Source organism: Vombatus ursinus, unplaced genomic scaffold (assembly GCF_900497805.2).
Source record: "Vombatus ursinus unplaced genomic scaffold, bare-nosed wombat genome assembly UNPS02014932.1, whole genome shotgun sequence".
NCBI classification, from domain to species: Eukaryota; Metazoa; Chordata; class Mammalia; order Diprotodontia; family Vombatidae; genus Vombatus; species Vombatus ursinus.
The window spans coordinates 7,864,310-7,890,609 of NW_020954710.1; the positions used below are offsets into that span (position 1 = coordinate 7,864,310).

At 41.5% G+C, this 26,300-nt stretch overlaps 1 protein-coding gene across 1 annotated transcript in view; it reads left to right on the forward strand.

The window, feature by feature from the left end:
- Positions 1 to 19,928, forward strand: part of SLC2A7 (solute carrier family 2 member 7) — a 30,874-nt gene extending 10,946 nt beyond the window's left edge. Inside the window, exons 5-13 of the mRNA XM_027843882.1 lie at positions 5,312 to 5,436; positions 8,855 to 9,007; positions 10,064 to 10,189; positions 10,615 to 10,802; positions 11,266 to 11,376; positions 12,765 to 12,866; positions 14,669 to 14,744; positions 18,552 to 18,679; positions 19,704 to 19,928. Of these exons, the coding sequence (XP_027699683.1) occupies positions 5,312 to 5,436; positions 8,855 to 9,007; positions 10,064 to 10,189; positions 10,615 to 10,802; positions 11,266 to 11,376; positions 12,765 to 12,866; positions 14,669 to 14,744; positions 18,552 to 18,679; positions 19,704 to 19,928 (1,234 nt within the window). The remainder of the gene's footprint in view (positions 1 to 5,311; positions 5,437 to 8,854; positions 9,008 to 10,063; positions 10,190 to 10,614; positions 10,803 to 11,265; positions 11,377 to 12,764; positions 12,867 to 14,668; positions 14,745 to 18,551; positions 18,680 to 19,703) is intronic.
- The last annotated feature ends 6,372 nt before the right edge of the window (positions 19,929 to 26,300 follow it).

The following is a 26,300-nucleotide window of genomic DNA, read 5'->3' on the forward strand; positions in this document are numbered from 1 at the left end:
CCCTCCCAGCTCTGACATTCTATTCTTTGTGCAATAGGTACTTGAGAATGCCCTGGCATCCTGGGGTTTGAAGTTCAGAAGGATAATATGTCAAACCCTTTTTGTATTAGGATTGTAAACTCACAAATTTAGGGCTGGGAGAGCCCTCTGAGACCGTCTAGTCCAACGCCTTCATTTCACAGATGACAAATCCGAGGCCCAGAGAGGGGCAGTGACTTGTCCAAGGTCACACAGGCCAAGCAGGACAACTGGCATTTGAACCCAGGGCTTTCTGACTTTCAATCACGTGTTCTCTCCACCATACCAAGGGAGTTCCCAACAGAATGCCTCTACTTTCTCTCTGCAGTAGGAAGTGAGCACATCTGCTTTCTCCAGCCAATATTTTTCTTGTTTCCAAACATATGCTCCCCCAAAAGTATCTTTCCGTGTCTCTGACCAGATGCTGTATCGAGTGTACACTTGGGCGTATATCACTGAGTCATTGTCCTCTTAATCACTTCTTTCTAATACGATGATTCTGACAATGAGATTCTCCTTGCACAGTATCATTTCAGTATAACCTTCAGGTTCAATGTTCTTGAAGGCTCCTTGCCCAAGAGCAGATGCTCAATAAATATTTATTAATAGGCTTTAATTACCCAGTCAGGCAACCTGCTGATTCCAGCTGTCACAGCTGTGGCCACCTCCGTGGGGTCCTGTCTTCTGACACTGCTGCCCTTCCCAGATTTTGACTCTGCATCTCCCCACGTGTCCAAGCCTCCTATCTTCCTACATAATAAATAATAATAACACTTTGTACTTTGCTTTCCTCATAAAAAATCATTCCTTTTCAGATGTTCCATTTTCCTGATAAGCAGAGTGCAGGTCAGGGTCCTCCAGGAAACAAACCCTGCCCAAGGTCATAGAAAGAAACTAGGGAGATGAAGGGATCTGCTATCATTGACTCAGCTTTGGAATTCATAAGCCTGTGGGGCTGGATCACACCTGATCTTTGTGTTCTGAAGAAAGAACTAGGTGTGGAAATAAATCCTGTAATTTAGATCATAGATTATATTATAATTTAGATAGAAGATTTGTTTAAAAACCAACTTTCCAAGAACATGAGGCCCTATTCATTGTTTGTTTGAAAATGGGGCCACTAATTACAAATGGTTTGTAGCCATTTATTAAAGTAGGTCTTATTCGCAAAAGCCATTTTTTCTAGTACTTAAGCATATTTAAGATTCCTTGTGAGTAGTCCTGCTAATAATAAATGGATCTTACCCACTCATTAAAGCAGGCTCCACTCAGAAAACCAATTTTTTTTTTACTACTTGAGTTAATTCATGATTCCTTTGAAAGTAGTCCCGTTAATCACAAATGAGTCTTATCTAATCATTAAAACAGATCCAACTCAGGAAAAACAAGTTTCTTAAGGACCATGGACCTAGAGCTGGGGACCTCAGGGGCCAATTAGTTGGGTCCAGTCATTTGTAGATGAGGAATCTGAGGCCTAGGGAGAGAAAGCGATTTGCCCAAGGTCAGACTTAAATCAGTTCATTTTTCTGTATGGAATGGTCAGGCTAATTGCAAATCTTCCTTATCTGTTCATAAAAGTCCCTCACACTTAAGCAAATAAACTTTTTTTTCAAATTTTTTTCACATTTTTATTTAAAGTTTTGAGTTCCAAATTCTACCCTTTTCTCCCTCCCCTCCCCCCTCCCTGAGTTGCTAAACAATCAGATATAGGATATACATGTGCAATTATGTAAAACATTTCCATATTAGTCATTTTTGTACAAAAAGACTAGAATGAAAGAAAAAGTGGAAGAAAGAAAGTGAAAAATAGCACGCTTCAGTCTGTATTCAGTCAATATCAGTCCTTTCTCTGGAGGCAGACAGTATGCTTCATCATTAGTCCCTTGGGATTGTCTTGGATCATTGCATTGCTGAGAAGAGCCAAATCATTCATAGTTCTTCATCAAACAATATTGCTGTTGCTGTATATGGTCTTCCAAATAAACTTTTTAAATGATCTAAACACATTTACTGGCTGTGAACCCTGGCTACTAGTTACTAATGAGTATTATCTCTTCATAAAGTGGGAGTAGTAGCTTCACCTGTATACTTGGTCCTAAAGGAATTAGCCCTGAATTTGAGCTTGTGGCTGGAAGGAATGAAACTGCTTTTTCTGCTTTAAAAAAAGGAATCCATAATTCATTCATATTCACATTTCTTTCATTCAGATTTATTAGTTTCACTTCAAAAAAAAAAAGAAAAAACCTCACTTGATCCATCCATCCCCACTAGCCATCATCCCCTAACTCTCCTTCTTTTTGTGGCTGGATAATCATAAGAAATTGGTGCCTCCATTTTCTTTCCTCTCACTCTCTTCTTAACTTTCTTTCCAACCTCATCATTCAACTGAAATTTCCCTTTTCAAGGTTACTAAAGATCTCTTAATTCCATCTCCAGAGCCCTTTTCTCAGGTTCCATTCTCCTTGACCTTTCTGCAGCCCTTGACACTGTCCATCGCCTTCTTCTCCTTGAGAATACTCTCTCCCGGTTCTCCTTCTACCTATCTGACCTCTCCTTGGTCTCATTTGTTGCATCCTCTTCCAGGTAATGCCCACTAACCAAGAGTGTCTCCCATGGCTTTGTTCTGGGCTCACTTCTCTTCTCCCTCATCAGCTCCAACAGATTCATTTCTTATCTCTGTGCTGATGATTCCCAGATCTGCTTATCCAGCCCTAGCCTGCCTCCTAATCTCCAGTGTCTCATCTCCAACTGCCCATTGACATCTCAAACTGGATATCCCATAGACATCTTAAATTCAACATGTCCAAAATGGCACTCTTCATCTCTTCCCCCAATCTTCCCTTCTTCTGAACTTCCTTATTGCTGCAAAAGGCACTTCCATCCTTCCATTCACCCAGGCTTGAAACCTTGACTTCTCACTCTTTCTCATCTCCCAGATCTAATCAATCACCAAGTTCTCTCAATTTTGTTGTTGTTCAGTCATGTCTGACTCTTCATGACCCCATTTGAGGTTTTCTTGGCAAGGATACTAGAGTTGTTTGCCGTTTCCTTTTCTAGGTTATTTTGCAGATTAGGAAACAGGGTTAAGTGACTTGCCCAAGGTCATACCCACTAGTAAGTGTCTGAGGCCAGATTTGAACTCAGGAAGCTGAGTTCTCCTGACTCTGGGCTTGATACTCTATGCACACTGCCACCTAGCTGCCCCTCTCATTTTTTCCTTTGTAATATTCTTGTTACTCATTCCCTCTCTCCTCTGACACTGACACCACCCTGGTACAGACCCTCATCACCTCATTCTTGGACTATTACAATGTGATGAAATCTCTCACCACTCCAGTCCATCCCCCACTCAGTGGCCAAACTGACCATGTCACCCCCTTTTTCAATCAACTTCAGTGGCTCCCTATTTCCTTCAGGATCAAATAGATAATCTTCCATTTGACTTCTAAAGCCCTTTATAAGTTGACCCCCTCCTACTTTCACAGGTTTCTCACACCTAACTCCCCTCAATGTACTCTATGAACCAGTAACACTCACCTCTTTGCTGCTCTCAAATAAAATGCTCCAATCTCCAGACTCCGGGCATTTCTCCTGGCTGTCTCCCCCACCTAGATTGGTCTCCCTCCTCATCTCCACCTCCTGACTTCCTTCCAGTCTCTGCTAAATTCTCACCTTCTACAAGAAGCTTTCCCAGATCCCCCTTCATTCTGGTGCTTTCTCTGGGTTGATTATTTCCAGTTTATCCTATCTATAGCTTGTCTTTACATAGTTGTTTGCATGCTGTCTGCCCCATTAGACTGTAAGCTCCTTGAAGGCAAGAGCAAAAGCTTTTGCCTTTCTTCATATCCCCAGCACTCAGCACAGTGTCCCCAGCCTTCATCCAAGAGGGACCAGAGAAATCTCCCTTCTCACATAGGACCTGAGTTGCTAGAATGGAGTGGGATAGTCAAAGGAAGATTAGTAATAATAATAGCTCATGTTTATGAAGTAGTAGCTCTAATTTCTATAAAGCCTTCAGCAAATCTATGAGACAGTTTAAATAGCATCCCCATTTTTCAGATGATGAATATGAATGAAGCTACCAACTTCTTTGGGACCTCCAGATTCACTGTGTATCCTATACTGCAAGGTCTGGGCTCTCTTGGTTCTACATCTGTATGACCTTGGGCAAGTCACTTAACCCCCTTGAGCCTCAGTTTCCTCATCTGTAAAATGAGGGAATTGGCCTAGATATCTGACCTCTGAGATAGCTCATTCCTACACCCCAAAGGGCAAATTCATTCCTTTCTCATCTATCTAATGGATCTTAGTCCTTGAGAACAAGGACCAGGATCCTGTACTGGGCAAGCCCTGCTTGTGGTAAAGGGGATTGGGGAAACTGATCTACCCAAAGATCATTTGAGTTCCCCCTCAAGAGCTGAGGAAGATGAATATGTGAGTGACATTTTTGAGGGACTGTGCCAATCTGCTCCAAGGAGATTTCTGTACAAAAATCAGCCGTGACCCAGAGTTAGACACTGTCCCATCTTCCAAGATGATGCTAAAGACATACTGCTGACTCAGACTAAATTCAACATTTGTTAAATGACTACTATGTGCATGGACCTCTGCTAGGTCCTTATTGCCTCTGCTAGGGCAATAAGGATACAAAGACTGAATCTCTAAGAGCTTACATTCTACCGAGGAAGGAATACCACATGGATGCAGATCAATCAATCCAGTGAGCATTTATTAAATGCTAAAATTAATTGCATTTATATATATATGTGTGTGTGTGTGTGTGTGTGTGTGTGTGTGTATATATGTATCTATATGTGTGTATATATATATATGTATATATATGTGTGTGTGTATATATATATATATATATATATATACACACACACACATCCCAGGCAACTGTGCTCGGTGCTAGAGATAATAAAAAAAGATATAAATGAAACAGTCCCTGCCCTCAAGGAGCTTCCATTCTATCTGGGAAAATAGTCCAACCCTCTTATTCTTCTTGAAGGATGATGAATAAAGGTTCTGAGAATTTGAAATGAAGAAATGAATTGCAGAAAGACTGTGTAAGTACATAGACTGGAGATGGAATGAGAGTGATGCTCAGTTACCCTTTTCCTTCCTTCCCATTCCATCCCTTTGTTCTCACTGACATTCCCAAAACTGCTCTGGTGACAAACTACCTAGATTCCATTTCCAATATGCTTAGAATTCCTGAGATGACACCCCCTCCCACCCTGCTAACCTTCCCTTTCCCAAATGGCTAATTGAACCTGGACTGTCTTTCCAGAAAAGGGACCCTGCTAATCAATAACATCTTTGCCATCATCCCCGCTATCTTGATGGGATCCAGTAAAGCTGCCAAATCATATGAGATGATCATCCTTTCCCGGGTGATGGTAGGAATCTGTGCAGGTATGTGGACCACAGCCCAGCTAACCTGGGGCCATGGGGGAGAATGAAAGTGGAGTATCACGGAAATACCCCCAGTTCCTTACTCCCAGGCCCTTATGCTCCTATTCTGTTCTCATCTGTCAAGGCCTGCTTTCAGGAAAACATAAGCTCACTCACACAAAAGTACCAATAACTGATGACAGCTTAAGGTTTTGTCTTTCTCAGGCATCTAGGTGGCTCAGTGGAGAGAGTGCCTGGCCTAGAGTTAGGAAGACTTGAGTTCAAATCTGGCCTCAGACACTTTCTAGCTGTGAGACCCTGGCCAAGTCACTTCACCCTGTTTGCCTCACCAAAAAAATTTTTTAAAAAAAGTATCTTTCTCAAGGGTATTTGCATTTTAACCAGACAAGAATACCTAAGACCAGAGAATGTATCTCAGCCTGCAAATGGAGGAGGTGGCAGAAACATGGCCAACCTCCCCTTCCTTTGCATTAAGCCAGGCCTAAGAAATTACTTTAGGCTCCGAAAAGAGGGAAAGAGCTTCCTACTACAAGTTGTCCTAGTTGGGGGAGGTTTATACATATCTATATTTATAAAATTATAACTTACACTACAGCTTTTAATGGAACACAAAGAATAGTAGGAAGAAAAATGTAATTTACAACCTTCAGTGAGAATGTTACTGCTGATTTTCCTTCCCAAAGTGTAGCATGTTTTGTTTTTTGGGTTTTTTGGGTTTTATTTTCAACTTATAAAAACCCATTTTTGACCTTGATGATGGTTCTTTTATAGACCAACAAAAATAACTGCAACATTTTCACAAAATCAAAACATAGATCTGGGGGGATAAATGAAATTACTGTAAAGGTTTTCCAAGGAATATCTGATGCAAGAGCTTCATCAGCTCTCAGAAAGACCTGATCTCCCTATAAGGTCAACATGTGGCTAATTCAAAAATTTTTCTTTATTTTTCCTTTTTTTAATTGTATTTTTAAACTGAATTTAATAATGTCTCCCTCCAAAAAATCCCATATACAAAATAGAGTAGTACAGAAAAGAGGGTTATATGTGAAAATGAGATTATTATAGACAGCTTGCTTTGTGGAAAATAAATGTAATAACAAGTATAATAAATTCAACATGCTACTTTCAAGGTTTTCCTGCTTGTCTGGGTTTCCTTCTGAACTCCTTTTAGTTCTCTTCTCTGCATTTTAAACAACGCTCCAATGACACATTTTTTTTCTTGAGTGGGGAGTGTGACCCTGTCACTAGGGCCCCTCTCTCCCTGCCCTGGTCTTCTGTCTCAAATGCATAAAGAAAACACAATCTTTGTAACAAAGCATAATTAAGCAAAATAAATCCGCACATTTGTGGATTGGCTGTGTCCAAAGAGGTAGGCCTCATCCTGTACCCTGAATCTACTCCTGTCTACGAGGAGGAAGGTAGCATCATTCATTATCATTCCTCTGGAACTGTGATTGATCACTGCAATGATCAGGGTTCTTAAGTCTTTCAAAATTGTTTGTCTTTATAATGTTGTTTTTGTTATTGGATAAATTGGTGTTCTGGTTCTGCTCACTTCCTTCTGCATCAGTTCATGCAAGTCTTCCCAGGTTTCTCTGAAATTCTGCCTTTCATCACTTCTCATGTCCCAATAGTATTCCATAGCATTCAGGTACAATGATATGTTTGGCTATTCTCCAATTGATACGTACTCCCTTTGCTTGCTAGAACAAAAGGCATTATAATACATATTTTTGTACATATGGGTCTTTTCCCCCTTTCTTTGATGTCTTTAAAGGTTAGACCCACTGGCAGGATCACCAGATCAAAGGGTATGCTACGCAAAGGTGGTAACTTGGAGGGCATAGTTCCAAATTACTTTCCATAATGGCTGGAATAATTCATAGCTCCACCAAGGTACGCCAGTTTGCCTACCTTCCCATTGCCCCTCCAAAAATTGTCATTTTCGTTGTGTAGTCCTTGCCAATATGATAAGTGTGAGAAGGAATCTCATTGTTGTTTGAGCACATTTCTCCAGTTACTAGTGATTTGGAGTCTTTTCTCAAATATGGCTATTGATCGCTTAAATTTCTTCTCTTGAGAACTGTCTGTTCATATTCTTTGACCATTCATCTATTGGGACATGGTAGTCATTCTTACGTATCTAAAAATAAAAAGTTTTTTAATATGTATCTTAGATATCAGATCTTTATCAGAGAAGCTTGTTACAAATATTTTTCCGTAGTTAATTCTGCTCTTTTTTTTGAGCTGTACTGATTTTGTTTGTACATAATTTCCAATTTTATGCAACCAAAATTGTACATTTCATCTTCTGTCATCCTCTTTATCCTTTTTCTGATCATGGACACTATCCATCATTACCAAAGGTATTTCCTTCCCTGCTCCTCTCATTTATTTATGTGACCTACATTTGGGTTGTGTTTTTGTCTAGAGCTTATTGTGGTATATGGTGTGAGATCTTAGTCTAGATCTAATTTCTGCCCGACTAATTTCCAGGTTTTTTAGATTTTGTCAAATAATGAATTCTTATCTCGGAAGCGAGGGTCTTTGGACTTAGCAGACACTATGCTGCTATGTCCCTTTGCTTCTGTATGTTGTCAGAAATGAAGTGTATTGGTATATTCTCTATACCTACATATATATTAAATAGTTATGCGGTACAGAGAATAGAATGATGGGCTTGAAATCAGGAAGACCTAAGTTCAAACCCCATTTCAGATCATGGACTATCAGTGTGACCCTGGACAAGTCACTTAATCACTCTGTGCCTCAGTTTCCTCATCTGTAAAATGAGGGTAATAATAGCTCCCACCTCCCAGTGTTGTTGCAAGGATCAAATGAGATAACATTGCAAACCTTAAAACAACACATAAAGTTAATTATTATTATTATTATTACATACTTAATTTGTTCCATTGACTGATGTCTCTATTTTTAATTAATGCCAAGTAGTTTTAATAATTACTACTCTGTAATATAGTTTGACATCCAATACTGCTAGACCCCTCCTCCTTTTCTTTTTTTCCCGTGATTTCCCTTGAGAATCTTGACCTGCTGTTCCTCCAGATGAATTTTGTCATTGCTTCTAAAGCAATCCTTTGGTAGTTTGAATGGTATGGAACTGAATAAGTAATTTCGGTAGTGTTGTCATTTTTATTACATTGACATGGAGGATCCGTCTCTTTCAAAACAGAAAAGAAGGTGATATTTCCTGTAAATAGCTTCTTAGTCAACTTTTACAAAGACCCCATGAGAATTTTGACCTTCATATGTCCCCCCCCAGAACTGATTTCTCTGTGTGTGTGTGTCCCTTTCCTTCTCCTTCTCTGCCTTTATCTCTCTAATGTGTCTGTCTTTCTACCTCTCCCCCTCCCACCAACCCCCCTTTTCCTGTCTTTGTCTTTTACTCATGTAGGCATAGCCTACAGTGCCCTGCCCATGTATCTGGGAGAGCTGGGCCCCCCAAACCTGAGAGGCACATTAGGAACCATGACAGAGGTTTTTGTCATCGTGGGAGTCTTTATAGCACAGATCTTCAGCCTACAGGCCATTTTGGGGAATCCTGAAGGTAAATCAGGGTTGGAGTCAAGCAGGGGGAAGGGGTAGCAGTAGAAGGAGCTCACTGGATTATAGATGATTCAGATGATCATCTTTTGAGAGCCAGAAGGAGCCTTAGGGGTCAGGCATCAGCCTACCCATCTAGCGTCCAGGCAAACCGGTCTCCTGGCTATTGCTCACACAGAGCAATCCACCTCTGGTCCCCATCCCTCTGCCCAGGTGATCACCCAAGCGCTCCCTCCTCACCTCCATCTCTTAGAATCCCAGGTTTCCTTCAAAGCTCAGTTCAACGGCTGCTTCCTACAAGTGGTCATTACTGATCCCCCCAATTTGTGTATATCCCATAGGAAATTGCCTGATACATATGCACATGTACATGTATATGCAGATAGATATACACGTGTGTGCACGTGTACATATACACAGGGTTTACACACATGTGTATGTGCGTGCACATATAATACATATGCATGTGCACAAAGTAACATATACATGTGCACTACATGTATATACCTGCATGAGTATACACACATGCAGATTTTAGTGTGTGTGTATATGTGTGCACATATGTGTATACACACACATATATGTGTCTATATATACATATAGGTACATTACATGTATCTCTACATGCATATGTATATGTACAGGCAATTTCTTGGGGGGAGACACAGACCCCTGGCAGGACCAGAAATGACTTCTTTTAGGAGGCAGCGTTTCAGCTGAGCTTTGAAGGGAATCTGGGATTCTAAGAGGTGGAAGTGAGAAGAGCGGACATAGGTGATCACCTAGGCAAAGGAATGTGGACTAGAGGTAGGATGCTCTGAATAGACATAGATAGATAGACAGATAGATAGATAGATGATGGACAGATAGATGGATGATGGATGGATGGACATATAGGTAGATACATACAGATACACACACACATATATACACACACACCTATACATATACATATACATATATGGTATATGGTGGTATATATATGTATATACATTCACACACACATACATAAAGTGATTTGCCAGCCTTAACGCTGCTTCTCCTTCCTGTCTCCCCTCAGGCTGGCCTGTGCTCCTGGCAATCACAGGGATCCCCGCAGCCCTGCAGCTCCTCTCTCTGCCCTTTTTCCCAGAGAGTCCCAGGTACATGCTGATTCAGAAAGGCGATGAAGACCGGGCCAGGAAAGGTACCCAGGATGCATTCTCATTTCCTGCCCCAGCTTCTGAGTGCGCTCTGCCTACTCTGAAATTCCCTCCCACCTTTATTTGTCTCTTAATTCCTCTCTGTCCTCCTTTACAAAGCCTGAAGCTGCTGGGCACAGGGATAGGGCTGGGGGCCTGGTCAGAGTTAAGGGCATTCCCAACATGCAGGGTGTGGTCAAGAATGGTGGGGAAATACTCATGTAACTTTTTTCTCCCTTCAAACCCATGGAAAATGGGTTCCTTTTTGTCTTTGGGTCCTTAGCACCCAACCTATCCAGGTACTTAAATGCTTATTGAATAAAAATTCCTGGAGGAAGCTGCCCTGGAGAGGAGGGGAAAGGGTCTGGACATCAGCCTCATCTCCATTCTGAGGTTGGGTCCTGTCTGTATGCTCTGTCCTCATCCGCAGCTTTGAGGGAACTGAGAGGCTGGGACCATGTGGAGGACGAGATTGAGGAGATGCGCCTGGAGGATCAGGCAGAGAAAGCTGAAGGTCGCCTGTCTGTGATCAACCTCTTCACCTTCAAGCCCCTGAGGTGGCAGCTCATTTCCATCATTGTCCTAATGGCAGGCCAACAGCTGTCCGGCATCAATGCGGTGTGTGGGATTCTGGGAAGGGAGGAGAGAGTGGGTCATCAGAGCAGTAACAAACCCAGGGCGACGGGGTTTTGTCTCCCGTGTAATCGTCTGGGGGGTTGGAGGGGTGCAAGGGATGGCACACTTCCTCCCTGCAGCAATCCTCCCAGCCTGACTCTGTCACCATTATTTGGGTGACCCAGAACAAGAAACCAAAATCGGCTCTGATTCTTAAAATCTAGCCACTGGTCAGATTCTTATAATCTAGCCAATAGCTTACTAATGTTCAGGCTCCTTAAGAGTCTGCCCAATATGATTGATGTTCTAATAAACCCTGTCTTGGGTTGGAAAAAAAAAAAAAAGAAAGAAACCTATACTCCTTCCCTAGGTTCTTAGGGCATTTGTTCCCCTAAGTCAAGAAATAAAGCCCATTGCCTGTACCCCTGGCCTCCACTAATGTTAAACCTGCATGCTTTTGTTCCAGATTAACTACTATGCAGACACAATCTACACCACAGCTGGCGTGAATCCCATGCACTCTCAGTATGTGACCGTGGGTGCAGGCATACTCAACATTGTGATGACGGTTGTCTCCGTAGGTCACTTTCCCTACCTAGAAGCTGCTACCACAGTCAAGGAGGCAGGACAGTGCAATTGTGGAAACAGAAAATACCGCTAAGGAGGGCACCAGTCTCAAAAACTCTAAGGCTGCCTGCAGACAGTAGACAAAAGAGCTATGACCAGAAGCCTCTGAACTCCTCACCCTTTTCACCTGGCCGTTATACTATATCTGGGGAGCTCATTTTGCTGACAGGAGGTTGAGCCACTTGTGATTTCTGTGTTACAGTCTTCCCTGGGTGTCTGCATTTCTGTTCCCCTGGATTTTGCATGTCCCTGGGAAAGTTTCATATACCAGCCTGTGATTTAAATTGCCTGACGTCTTAGACCAGAGAAGTGGGAGATAATAACTCCAGGTCTTCTAAGCTCTTCTCTACCCTCTCAGACAAGCCTGGATTAGAGGTCACAGAGTCCTGGCTGTCAGTAGTTATGGGCCCTTACAGGAAGGGTCGTTTGTATTTAGGGAGTCTCCGAGAAGAGTCTCCAAAACTTAAGGAAACCCAAAGGGGGACTTCAGACAAAGGTCAGACAAAAGTCACAAAGACAGTTCTAGACTTGGAAGGAGAGTGGTCTTTCCTTGTATCAGCCAATCAATCAACAAGCATTTATTAATTAAATATTTTATTTTTAAAAAAAATTTTTTTCCAATTACATGTAAAAACCATTTTTAACTTTGATTTTTTAAAATTTTGAGTTCTAAATTCTCTCCCTTCCTCTCCTCCCCCCTCGTTGAAAAGGCAAGACATTTTGATACAGATTATATGTGTGCAGTCGTGTAAAATATAATCAACAAGCATTTATTAAGTGACTACTACAAAAATGAAACTGTAAATATTTCACAACTTGCTAAGTGGTAATAGGAAAAAAGAAAGATGGGGAACCTCAATGAAATGCCACTCCATCGATCAAGAAGTTTGGATTTGAGATGGGCCATGAAAGATAGGTGGGGGAGGAAAGAGGAACAGAAACGGGCCAGGGGGAGGGCATCAATGTGGTCTGTGCAGGGGCCAATGAGAAGACAGACCAGCTGAGTAGGAACAGAGCATGAATGTTGGGAAACAGAAAATTAGATTGGATAGATAAGGTGGGTCAGATTGGTAGAGACCTGTGAAGGTCAGACAATGGGCCAGATAATAGGGAGTTATTGTAAATTTTTGAGCCAGAGTGACATGATTAAAAAGTAGTGTGCTTTAGGAACATGAATTAGGCAACCATAGGCAGGAAGGACTGGAGTTGGGGAAGGATGAAGGGACTGCAGTCCCTGCTAAAGTATTCTAGGAATCTCCCATTTCAAGCCCATGCCTCTATTTAGAATAGAATGTCCTGGAGTCCGCTAAAGGAATTAACTTCATTTTGTCTTCTCAGGCTTTCACTGTGGAGCTCCTGGGGAGACGGCGCCTCCTGCTGGTTGGCTACGGAATATGTGGCTCAGCCTGTGTGGTGCTGACCCTGGCTCTCATCTTCCAGGTGAGAAATAGGATGGCTCTGCTTCATGGGGTTTTCTAGATCTGGTAGAATCTAAGAGGGCCTGCTCAGGGATGAGAAGAGGGAGAGATCAGAGCTCAGGGAGAGGAAACTAGAGAGAAATGACTCAGGCTGTGATGTTTTCAGGGTGCACTGACCAAGTCACCATAAAGGAACGTGGCAAACGAGTCCCCAAATTCCTGGACCGGAGCAAAACCTTCCTACCTACTCTCTCCTTAGATAATGCCCAGGTATTTAAATATACACTCATGTTCCCTGTTCACCCAGCACCAAACTATAATGGCTCTAGAGAGTAATAACAATAATAATCAAAATTCTTTTTAAAAATAGTAATAACAATTATCATAATAGAGCAACCATAATAAAAAGATAATAATAGAATAACAATAATAATAACCACTCATTTCTATAGCTTGTTGTGGTTGTGTGGTTAGTGCTTCGTTCTTGAAGAGGACCATGACATCAGGAAGGTGATGCTGTGACTTGCAAATGAATTGGATTAAAGTGAGGCAGGGCTGTGCAGAGTCACCAGACTCACTGTCTCCTCCAGGGCCATCTGGGTCCAGTGGCCAGATATAGACAGCATGACTGGAGGTGGCCCATCACTTTCCATAGCACTATTATCTACATTTCACAGGTGAGGAAACTGAAATTCAGAGATGTAAAGGAATTTGCCCAGAATCACACAGCTAAGAAGACGGCATTCCTAATTAAAGCATCTCGAACTCTTTTTGTGGAATAGATGTAGAAATGTGAGCTAGATGAGAGTACTGTTATTGGACTTCAGAATTGTTTGAATGGCTGGGCCCAATGAATAATCATTAATATTTCCACATCAGTCTGGAAGGTCTCTAGGGGTAAGTTCCAAGGATCTGTACTCAGCCTTGTGCTGCTTGATATTTTTATCAGTGACTTATATAAAGTCAGGGATGACATCCTTATCAAATTTGCAGATGGTCCAAAGCTGGGATAGGTTAATCACAGGATGACAAAGTCAGACTCAAAGAAGTTCTTAGTCAGGGGCATCTAGGTGACACAGTGAATAGAGCACTGGCCCTGGATTCAGGAGGCTCTGAGTTCAAATGTGGCCTCAGACACATAACACTTACTAGCTATGTGACCCTGGGCAAGTCACTTAACCCCATTGCCTAGCCCCCCCCTAAAAAAGTTCTTAGTCTAGAAAATTGCCTTGGATCTAATAAAGTGAAATTTAATAGTGATAAATATAAAGTCTTACTTTTTCAGATTTGCAACTACAAGATGGAGGAAGAGGGAGGGTGTGTGTGTGTGTGTGTGTGAGAGAGAGAGACAGAGAGAGAGAAAGAGAGAAAGAGAGAGAGGTGGTGGAGAGGGAGAGAGGGAGGGAGGGAGAGAGTATAAATATATATTATATACATAATTTTGTCTTTTTTATAGAACATGCATATATATATATGAAGAGAGAGAGGGAGGGAGGAAGGGAGAGAGAGAGAGAGAGAGAGAGAGAAAGAGAGAGATCAGACATCAGTTTGTCTGGAAAACATCTGGGGATTCTAGTGGGAATTCAAACTCAGTAAGTCAGCACTGTGATGTGGAAGCTAACGTAATCTCGAATTGCATTAATAGATTCATTGTTTCCAGGAAAAAGGAGTTGATAAATTTTTAGTCCACTAAAACCCTGAGATCCTTTGCACATGAATAAACTATGCTGGGCTTGCAGATTCCCTTTTAAGGTAGCCTGTTTTCTTTTTTCCTTTCCTACTTCCTAGGCCTGTAACTAGAGTTCTCATTCCTCTTCTCCCCAGAGCGAGGTTCCAGAGCTCTCTTACCTCAGCATCATCTGCGTCTTTTCCTACATTGCAGGCCACTCCACGGGGCCCAGTAAGTATCTGGATAGGTTTGTCCTCTCCATCTGCCTCCTGATTGCAGAGAGGCCAGTAGCCTAGTCAATGCCATGTTGAAGATAAAAATTGTTTCTATGAGTCACAGAGAGAGGAAACTTGGTGTGGTGGTTAAAGGGAGCCAGGAAGACCTGGGTTCAAATCTTGCTTCTGATATTCTGTCTGGGGTGACCCTAAGCAAGTCACTTAATCACTCAATGACTGCAGAAATCTCTCTAAGGCTATAATTTGCTAATATTCATCTACAGAAGGAGTTTTCAAGCCCAGAATCGATTCTGGGCATGGAGGGAAGAAACCTTTCCATATATATTGGAGTTTGTTTCTTTGTCCAAGGTAAAGCGGAAGAAGTCTCCATGGTTCTATCAACAAAAAGGAAGCCTTGCAGCATCCCCTTCTCACACAGCCAACAAAGAGGGATCAAAGTCTGGATGCTGCCAGAAGGGGCAGGGATACCTCACTGTCTCCTGCCCCTAGGGCAAAAGGACATTTGTCCAAGCCTGTATTCCATAAGATCACAGATTTGGAGCTGGACAAGATCTCAGAGGTCATGTAGTTTTACTCCTTCATTTTCCAAATGAGAAAACTAAGGCCTGTAGAGGTTAAGTGACTGGCCCAAGGTCACATAGCCTGTATGTGTCGGAGCCAAGGTAGAACCCAGGTTCTCTGAGTCCAAGTTAGTGCTCTTTCCCTTGTATCTCGACACCTCCTCTGAGGCCACATTTCTTGAACTTTTAGAAAGGGAGGGGAAAGCAGTGGCCTGAGTCCAAAGGTTCTGCCCAATGGCCCCGCCAGCATCACTGGCAGAGAAGAATGCCCCTGGTTGCTAAGATCTCCTATATTTGCACATCTGTACTCCTCACTAGGACTGCTAGGGGGCACCATAGTGTATAGAGCTCTGGGCCTGGAGTCAGGAAGACCTGAATTCAAAAGCGACCCTGGACTCTGGACAAGTCACCCAACCCTGTTTGCCTCAGTTCCTCATCTGTAAAATAGGCTGGAGAAGGAAACGGCAATATTTTTGCCGAGGAAAGCCCAAATTTCCCCAAAGAGTGGGACACAACTTAAACAATTGGACAGCAACGACAATCCTTCAATTCCACTAGCGTTTATTAAGTGCCTGCTTTATGCCAGGCGCAGCGCTAGCTGCTAAGACAGTGCTAGCTGCTTAAGGACAGGAGACTTAGTTAATTTTCAAGTATTTAGAAGGCTATCCCATGGAAGACTAGTGGCTCCTGGGGACAAAACATTGGATGGAAATTGGAAGCAAATAACTTTAGGCTCAATTGTAAGGAAAAACTTCCTAATCTTTAGAATTATCCCTGCTCACAAGGAGCTTACATTCTACCATGGGAATATGCCGTAAACAGATGAGGAAATACAAAATAATTTGAGGAAGCAGAAAAGGGGGAGAAGAAAGTCAGAAGGGGCTTTTGACAGGAGATGGGACTTGAGTTGATCCTTGAAGGAAATTAAAGATTCTAGTGGGGAGTTGGGGAGGAGGAGCCATTCCAGGCTTGGGGGAAAGTTTATGCAAAAACTCTCTAACCCACAAATGTTTAACATATTTTGTGTGTGTCATGGACCCTCTGGCAGTCTGGTAAAGCCTATGGATCCCTTCTGAAAACACTGTTTTTTGTTTGTTTGTTTGTTTTGTTTTGTTTTGTTTTTAGGCAATTGGGGTTACTTGCCCAGGGTCACACAGCTAATAAGCATCAAGTGTTTGGTCTGAGTCAGAATTTGAGCTCAGGTCCTCCTGACTTCAGGGCCAGTGTTCTATCCACTGCACCACCTAGCTGCCCCGCGAATGCTGTTTTTAAATGCGTAAAAATAAAACAGGATTGAAAGTAGACCAAGAAATAAATTTTCTCGCCCAAGTTCCCAGACTCCCCTGAAATCTATCCACTGATCTATCCCGGGTGAAGAACTCCTGCTCTAAACCATCACTCCCACTGCTGGTTTGATTTGTTACCTAGAATCATTCATTCATTTGAACTCTCAATTACTAAGGACTACCTCGTGAGAGTTTTCAGTCTCATGAAATAAGAAAGAGAAGAGGACTGGGAAGCCTGGATGTTTGGATTCAAGACCTAACTTTACCCCAAGAAATGATGATTTGCAAGTCATTTCACCTCTTCGTGACTCAGTTTCCTCCCCTGTAAAATGAGAAATTTGGTCTAGTAAGAGTGGGTCCTCATATTGACTTAGAAAGTTACAAATTAAGATTATGTTGTATTGTATTTTTACTTATTTTGTTTAACGTTTCCCAATTATATTTAATCTGCTTCAGGCAGGGCCATAACTTTGACAGCTCTGGCTCTAGATGACCTTTGAGGCTCCTTCCAGTTCTAAAGCTATAATCCTTGGTCCTTCCAGCTACAACCTTCAGAAAGAGTCTGGAAGGGGACCATAATGGTGGTGTTGGTTACCAAAGATATTCTCCTGCGGCACCTCCATTTCACCACAAGGTGGCAACATTTGCTCTAAACACAAACTTTAATGGCGTACATAACACCCTTTATCTATCCAGGTGCAAATCCTTGTTCTGGTTGGAATTGTATTTTAAAAGGCTTTGAGGAAGCTTCCTCGCTCTTCTGAAAGGAACAATGGTTTACTGCTAACTGGCAGCATGGCATAGTATACTGCACTCAGAAAGACCACGGTTCAAGTCTCACCTGCAATACTCATACCAGGTCTGACCAAGGTCAAGTCAATTAGCTTCTGACCTTGAGCTTCCTCATCTAGACCACGAGACAGTAGGACTTAGATGACCTTTAAGGTCCTTCCATATCTAAATCTATGGCCTATGATGTATGGTCTGGAAGTATTCACAGAATCTCTGAGTCAGAAGGGGCCTCAGAGGCCCCTTAGTGTGACCATACCTAAGCAAAAATTCTCTCTGTAACTTACCTGACAAGAACAGGGAACTCATTACCTTCCAAACTAGCCCAGTCTATAAGCTTTTGTTCTGTCTATAGTATTTCCCTTATCTATCCATTTAGTTACCCAGTGAAAAAAAGAAATTGAGATAGAGGTGAAGTGACTTCCCTAGGGTCACATGGCTAGTAAATGTCTGAAGCTTATTTGAACTCAGGTCTTCCTCACTCCAGGGTGATACTTCACCCCTATTAATAGTTTTTGGTTCATTTTTTGACCACTTGGAGATGGCTCCATGTGGTCAGTCTTGTTCAGGGTGGTTTGTTTGTTTGTTTTGAATTCTCATTCAAATATATAAACATGGGGGTTTGTCAGAATAGGAAACTCCCAGCATGGAAACCCCCTCCATTAAAGTCCATTAAAGTCTCTCACTGGAGTAAGTCTTCGGTGATCATAAGTAACAAAAGCAGGGACTCTGGGGAAAGTGCTCCTTGGAGTTTGAAAACCTGAGTTCAAACCTGTCACTACCATCTATTAGGACCTCCAAGTCATTGAAATTCTCTGGGCCTCAGTTTCCTTGATGGTAAAACAAAGAATGTCTGAGATACATCCAACGCTAAATAGGGGATCCTATATTCCCTATGGCATATCAAGGTAAAATGACTTGCCTTGGGTCACACAGTTAATGCCAGTGGTGGAATTTGAACCCAGGTCTTCCAAACTCCAAGCTCAGTAGTACTATGCACTATACCACTTGACTTCCTATACATTTAACTCTCATAGGAGTCTGAGTTTTGAGCTAAGAGCAGGATACATACAAGAACCCCAATAGGAGGCTGGAGGGCCCTTGGAGAAGAATCCATTGATAGCTCCCTCTGCCTCTTCTCTCTCTCTCTTCTCTCTACCCACTAAGGTCCTGTTCCCTCAGTAGTAAGGACTGAAATATTCCTGCAGTCCTCACGGCCAGCTGCACTCATGGTGGATGGGGCTGTCCATTGGCTCACCAATTTCATCATAGGACTGGTATTTCCATTCACCCAGGTAAGTGAGGTTGCTTCCCATCCATAGCAAGCCCCTTGCTCCTTCCTCCTGGGAATGCAGCTGATGTTTAATCACTTATTCTTAAAACACTTATTCAACACTTACTGTATTCTAGGCACCGTGCTAAGTGCTTTACAAATATTATCTCATTTGATCCTCACCACAACCCTGGGAGGCAGGTAATATTATTATTATCCCCATTTTACAATTGAGGAAACTGAGGTAGGCAGCTGTTAAATGACTTGCCCAGGGTCACATAGCTAGTTTGTCTGAGGCCAAATTTGAACTTGGGTCTTCCTGACCACCAGGTTCAGCGAGCCACCTAGCTGTCTCTTAAAGCACTAGACCTGGAGACAACAAAATTCAAATCCAATCTCAAACGCTTACTAGCTGTGTGACCATGAACAAGGTACTTAACCTCTCTAAAACTCAGTTTCCTCGTCTGTCTAGTATAGATAATAACAGCGCTGATTTCCCGGAGTTGTCATGAGGATCAAATGAGATAATATTTGTAAAGCACTTTGCAAACCTTAAAGATCTATGTAGATGCAAGCTATCATCATCATCATCATCATTATCATCATCATCATCGAACTATTTGTCACGGGCAGCCAGGTAGCACAGTGGATAGAGCACTGGGCTTGAAATCAGGAAGACTCATCTTTATGAACTCAAATCTGGTCTCAGACACTTACTAGCTGTATAACCCTGGGCAAGTCACTTAACCCTATTTGCCTCAGTTTCCTCATCTGTGAAATGAGCTGGAGAAGGAAATGGCAAACCACTCCAGTACCTTGCCAAGAAAACCCCAAGTGGGGTCACGAAGTGTTGGACCTGACTGGACAGCAACAACAACAACATATAGATTCTCAAACCCCTTGTAACATCCCCAGAGGAGTCAACAGCCCTACAGGTTGAACCCACTGGTCAATTGGAGCAAAAGGTTTCGTCTTCCTGGAACGAAATGACAAGAGATATCCCACCATAGCTTTACATTGCCTGTTTTCTTTGTTCCCTGGCTTAGGAGGGCATCGGTGCCTACAGCTTCATCATCTTCGCAGCAATCTGCCTCTTCACTGCCATCTATATCCATGTGGTTATTCCTGAGACCAAGGGCCAAACATTTGTGGAAATTAATCAGACTTTTGCCAAAAGAAATAAGGTGGAAATCCCAGAGAAGAAAAAAGAAGAAACGATGGACTTCCACTCTTGCCCACACCCAACTTCTGCCAAGGAAACAAATTTTTGATGGTGCCCACCATCACTGCGAGTCCCCAGCAACCTCTTCCCAACCTTCACCATCTTGCTACTTGCTAAAGTCTCCCCAGAGAGGGCAGTGGTAACTCAAGGTCATCGCAGCAGTGAGCTGCTCATCTTGCTACCTCACTAGTGGCCAAAAGGCACTCGGGAATACGGGCTTCTCTCTTCCATGACCGGCTCAGGTCTCTTCTCTTACCTGCCTAACTTTTCCATCTCCTTCCCCGGATTCTCATTGTCTTTCTACTCCCTAAGTACAGGAGTACTTCAATGTCAAATCAGGTCAACCAGAATTTATTCATGCCCCCTGTGGGGATGTTGGAGACAGGGATTTCTTTCAGGTAAGGCAGTACACAGTGGCATCTGACATCCTTTTCTACTTTGAGATCCTGGGATTCTAGCTGCCACCTCAGTATCTACTGCCCTGACCTCTCTTCTGAGGGTTCCAGCTTCCCACAGGATGTCCCTGCCTAGGACTCAGCAGGTGCAAGACAAGCTTATTCTCTTCTCCATTCCACCCCACCCCACCCCCACCCCCAGCCTTCTCTTCCTTCTGACTTCACTCACTCTGCCTGGGGCATCGACACCATTCACTCTGTTTCTGAGATGTGTGACTCTGAAGTTTTCTATGACCCTTCCACCTTTCATATCCTATCAATTACCAAGTAATCTTTTACAACCTTTCTCACAGTGATCACCTCCTCTCTGTTCCTACTTCCATCTGGCTACCACATTCCTTCGTTATCCTCTCCCTCAACTACTATAATAGACTCCGATTCCCTGCCAGAATGACCTTTCTTAGATATAAATCTGGCCACATCTCTCCTCTGTTCAGGACTGTTCAATGACTCCCTACTACCTACTGAATAAAGTTTCACCTGTGATTCAAGGTGCCCTACACTATCTGGAACCACCTTAACTTTCTGACTTTCTCTCAAATTGATCTCCTCCATTCATTTTATGCTCCAGCTAAACTAGAGACTCTATGCTTGGAATATCTTCCCTAACCACCTTTTCCTATTGAACTTCTACCCACCATTTAAAGCCCAACTCAGATGCTACCCCCTCCAAGAAAGGAAGGGAAGTAAAGGATAGAAGAGAAGGGAAGGAAAGGATACAAGGGGAGGGAAGGATACAAGGGAAGGGAAGGGAAGGATATAAGAAAAGGAAAAGACAGAAAGGAAGGGAAAGGAAGGGAAGGGAAGGGAAGGATGAAAGAGAAGGGAAAAGAAGAATCATTTATATAATGTCTACTATGTACCAGGCACTGTGCAAAGTACTTTTTTACAAATATTATCTCATTTGATCCTCACAATTGCCCTGTAAGGTAAGCTTGTATTGTCCCCATTTTCCACTTGAGGAAATTGAGACAGAGGTGAAGTGACTTCCCTAGGGTCACATGGCTAGTAAATGTCTGAAGCTTATTTGAACTCAGGTCTTCCTCACTCCAGGCCCAGCACTGTATCAATTGCACCACCACTTGCCCCCAGACAGAAAGAGAGAGAGAGAGAAAGAACTTGGATAGTCTTTGGTCAAGATCTATGTAGAAAACTCCTGATGTGAAAACTCCTCCGTGGACACAGAATGGCAACTCACTTATAATCTTAGAGAGTTTTCTAGAGTCAGAGATTAAGTAACTTGCCCAAGGTCATGCGGCTGACACATGTCAGTGACAAGATCTGAACCCAGGTCTTCATGATTCAAAGGATGGCCCTCTACCCACTGTACCACTTTCCCTCTCATATGTATAAATCTCATTTACTGGCATTGCTCATGTGGGGTCAGAACACTAACAATACAGCCAGAACACTGCTCACATCACCAGGGTACTCTTACATCTGGGCCAATGACTTCTTGACTGGTCTACAGCTGGAGTTCCTTCATAGTCTGCCAGAACTCCAGTTCACCTGCCTCTGGAAGTTTAGTCAGCTTCAGAGAAGTTGGGTATCAAGGTCAAGCATCACAGAGGGCAGTGACTGCTGGCTGCATGGCCTCATTGGGCCAAGTCAAGTCAACAAGCATTATTAAGCACCTACTATGTGCCAAGCATTGTGCTGAGCACTGAGGACACAAAGAAAGGCAAAAATAGTCCCAGTTCACGATGATGGAGACAACATGAAAACAATTATGTATAAACAAGATACAGATAGGATAAGTGTTTAAAGATATAAATTTTCCCCTAAGTACTGCTTTGGCTGCATCCCATAAATTTCAATATGTTGTCTCATTGCTGTCATTCTCTTTAATGAAATTATTGATTGTTTCTATGATTTGTTCTTTGACCTACTTGTTCTTTAGTATTACTTAGTTTTCAATTAATTTTTAATCTGTGTTTCCATGGTCCTTTATTACATATCATTTCATTACATTATGAGCTGAAAAGGATGCATTTAGTATTTCTGCTTTTCTACTTTTGGTTGTGAGTTTTTAAATGCCCTTATACATGGTCAATTTTGCATAGGTGCCATGTACCACTGAGAAAAAGGTATATTCCTTTCTATTCCCATTCAATTTTCTCCAGAGATCTTTCATTTCTAACTTTTAAAAAATTCTATTCAACTCCTTAACTTCTTTTTTGTTTATTTTTTGGTTAGACTTATCTAATTCTGAGAGAGAAAAGTTGACATCCCCCACTAGTATTATTTTACTGCCTAGTTCTTGCTGTAACTCATTTAACTTTTCCTTTAAGAATTTGCATGTTATACCATTTGGTACATATATATTTAGTATTCATATTAGTTCATTGTCTATGGTACCTTTAAGCAAAATGTAGTTTTCTGGTGAGGAAACTGAGGGGATTAGAACACCAAGTAGTAGTGGGAATTGAGTGAACCACACTGAGTCCATCTTGTGACTCAATTCTGGAGCTAGCTCAGTTCCCCTTCTATTCAATTATGGGTCCAGTCCAATTTCTGTCTTGTGAGAAAATTTTATTCAATTGTTGGAATTGTGAGAGGACTTGATTGCATTATTTGAACCTAGCCCTGTGTGGCTGCAAAGCTGGACCACCTCTACCTATTGCTTAGAGACCCTTAACTAAGGATCTAGGTTATGCTGGCCAGAAACTTGGTCAAATCTGAAGACTGTTATTTTCTTCTGAAAATTAGGCAAATGTTATTTTCTAGTTATTTTCTTCTGAAATTTCTCACAACTACACACTTCGAACAATCCATAGATCTTATAAAAAATTGCCCCCATAATGATCAATCAGTTATTGTTACCATATTCCTTTGATTGCATTCTGACACCTGGGGGAAGCAGGATGACCTCTTTTTCTGATTTTAGGAAATTGTGCCTGTTCACTCTCCCCCTCCCAACTTGGAAAATCCCTAATCTTTTCCCAATTAGATATCAGATTACCTAATTTTGTGTCCTAGTTAATTGTTTTCTTTTAGTTAATTGGTCTTACAATGTAAATTACAAATTCATTGTATTTAATGTATAAAAAGCTATCCTCTCCTATATTCAGGATCTAGTGCCAAAGCTGAGGAAAGTTATTGGTCCTGATGTGTTGAGCAATTGGCACGTATTGTTTAATAAATTGATATGCTCAGAAACTCAAACCTTTTTTTCAGTTATTTTCTCTTTCACCCACCACATCTGCTTATTACTTCTAATTAGATCTACTTTTGCTTTTGCTTTGTCTGAAATCATGTTTGTACTTTTTTTGCCTTTTTCACTTCAACTGAAGCATAAGAATATGATACAATAATAATTCTTTTCCATTTCCTTATTTTAACTCTGTGTGTATCTTCCTGTAAACAAAATACTGTTGGATTCTGGTTTCCAATCCATTCTGCTCTCTGCTTCCATTTTATGGGTGAACTCATCCCATTCACATTCACAGTTATGATTCCTAACTCTGTATTTCCTTCCATTCTATTTTTCCCCATTTATCCTTCTCTCTGTTTCTCCTTTCACCTTGTCCCCCCTCAAAAATCTGTTTTTCTTCTGATTCCTGCTTCCCCAATCTTCTCTCCCTTCTAGCAGTACTCCCCTCCTTTTATCCCCCACCCCTCCTACTTCCCTGTAGGGCAAAATAGATTTCTATGCTCAACTGAAGGTGTATGTTATTTCGTTTTTGGGCCAATTCCAATGACAGTAAGATTCAAGGTTCATTGCCTGCCACCCCAGCCCCCCATCTTCCCCTCCATTGTAAAAACTCTTCCTCTCATGCCTCTTTCATATGACATAATTTACCCCAGTCCACCTCTCCCTTCTTCCTTCTTCCAGCACATCCTTCTTCCTCACTCCTTTATTTTTTTAAGTCCTCCCATCATAGTCAACTCACACCTGTGCTTTGTCTACATATATATATATTTTTTTTTCTAACTGCCCTAATAATAATAGTGTTCTTAGGCATTCTTTGTCAGTATTAGGGTAGTTGGAGGGAAAAAATTATATGTATGTAGATAGATAGATAGATAGATAGATAGATAGATAGATAGATAGAGGGCACAGGGCGAGTTGATCTGGAGAATAACATTAAGGGGCGAGAGAGGATTATACTAGGAGAAGGAGAAAGGGAGAGGTAGAATGGGGTAAATTATCTCACAAAAAAAGAGAAAAGAAAAGGCTCTTACAGTAGAGGGGAGTCAGGGGAAGGTGAGAGGGAATGAGTGAATCTTATTCTCATAGGATTTCACTTAAGGAGAGAATAACATACACACTCAATTGGGTATGCAAATCTGTCTTACCCTACAGGAAAATGGGGGAGGGGAAGGGGACAAGAGAGTAGGGGGATGATAGAGAGGAGAGAAGATTGGGAAAAGGGGCAATCAGAAACAAATACTTCTGATGAGGGACAGGGTCAAAAGAAAGAATAGAATAAATGGGGGGGCAGGATAGGATTAAGGGAAATAGAGTTAGTTTTTCACAGCATGTCTACTATGGAAGTGTTTTGCATAACTGCACATGTATAACCTATATTGAGTTGCTTGCCTTTTCAATGAAGGTGGGTGGGGAGGGAGGAAGGGAGAAAATTTGGAACCCAAAGTTTTAAAAACACATGTTTAAAAAAAATTTTTTTTCACATGCAACTGGAAAATAAGAAATACAGGAAATGGGGTACAGAAATCTATCCTGCCCTACAGGAAAATAGAAGGGGAAGGGGATAAGAGAATGAGGGGAGAGATAGAAGGGAAGGCAGATTAGGGGAAGGGGTATTCAGAATGCATGCCATCTTGGGGTGGGGGGAGGGGTGAAATGGGGTGAAAATTTGGAACTCAAAATCTTGTGGAAGTAAATGTTGAAAACTAAAAATAAATAAATTTATTAGAAAATTTAAAAATTATATACATACATATAGTCTGTCTATCTATCTGTCTATCTGTCTACCTATATCTATGTCTATCTGTCTATTTATATCTATATCTATCTATCTCTATCTATCTATCTATCTAGTTTCTTCTAACTGCCCTAATAATAATAAAGTTCTTAGGAGTTACAAAAATCATCTTCCCATATAGGAATGGAAACAGTTTAACCTTATTGAATCCCTTATGATTTCTCTTTCCTGTTTTCTCTCTATGCTTCTCTTGCATTTTGTATTTGAAAGTCAAATTTTTTTTTTATTCAGCTCTGGGTCTTTTCATCAGTAATGCTTAAAAGTCCTCTATTTCACTGAATGTCAATTTTCCCCCTGAAGGATTATACTCAATTTTGCTAGGTAGATGATTCTTCGTTGTAATCCTAGCTTCTTTACCCTCCAGACTTTCACATTCCAAGTCCTCCAATCATTTAATGTAAAAGCTGCTAAATCCTGTGTTATCCTGACTGTGGCTCCATAATATTTGAATTGTTTCTTTCTGGCTACTTGCAATATTTTCTCCCTAACCTGGGAGCTCTAGAATTTGGCAATAATATTCCTGAATGTTTTCATTTTGGGATCTTTTTCAGAAGGCAATTGATGGATTCTTTCAATTTCTATTTTACCCTTTGGTTCTAGGATATCAGATGAGTTTTCCTTGATAATTTCTTGAAATATCATGTCTAGGCTCTTTTTTTATCATGGCATTCAAGTAGTTTAATATTTCTTAAATTATCTCTCCTCAAGCTATCTTCTAAGATGGTCATTTTTCCAATGAAATATTTCACATTTTCTTCTATTTTTCATTTTTTAAATTTAATTTTATTGTTTCTTGATGTCTTGTGGAATCATTAGCTTCCACTTGCCCAATTCTACTTTTTAAGGAATTATTTTCTTCAGTGAGCTTTTGTACCTTCTTTTTCATTTGGAAAATTCTGTTTTTTAAGGTGTTATTTTTTTTCAGGTTTGTGTGTGTGTGTGTGTGTGTGTGTACCTCTTTTACCAAGATGTTGACTCTCTTTTCATGATTTTCTTTTGTTATTCTCATTTCTTTTC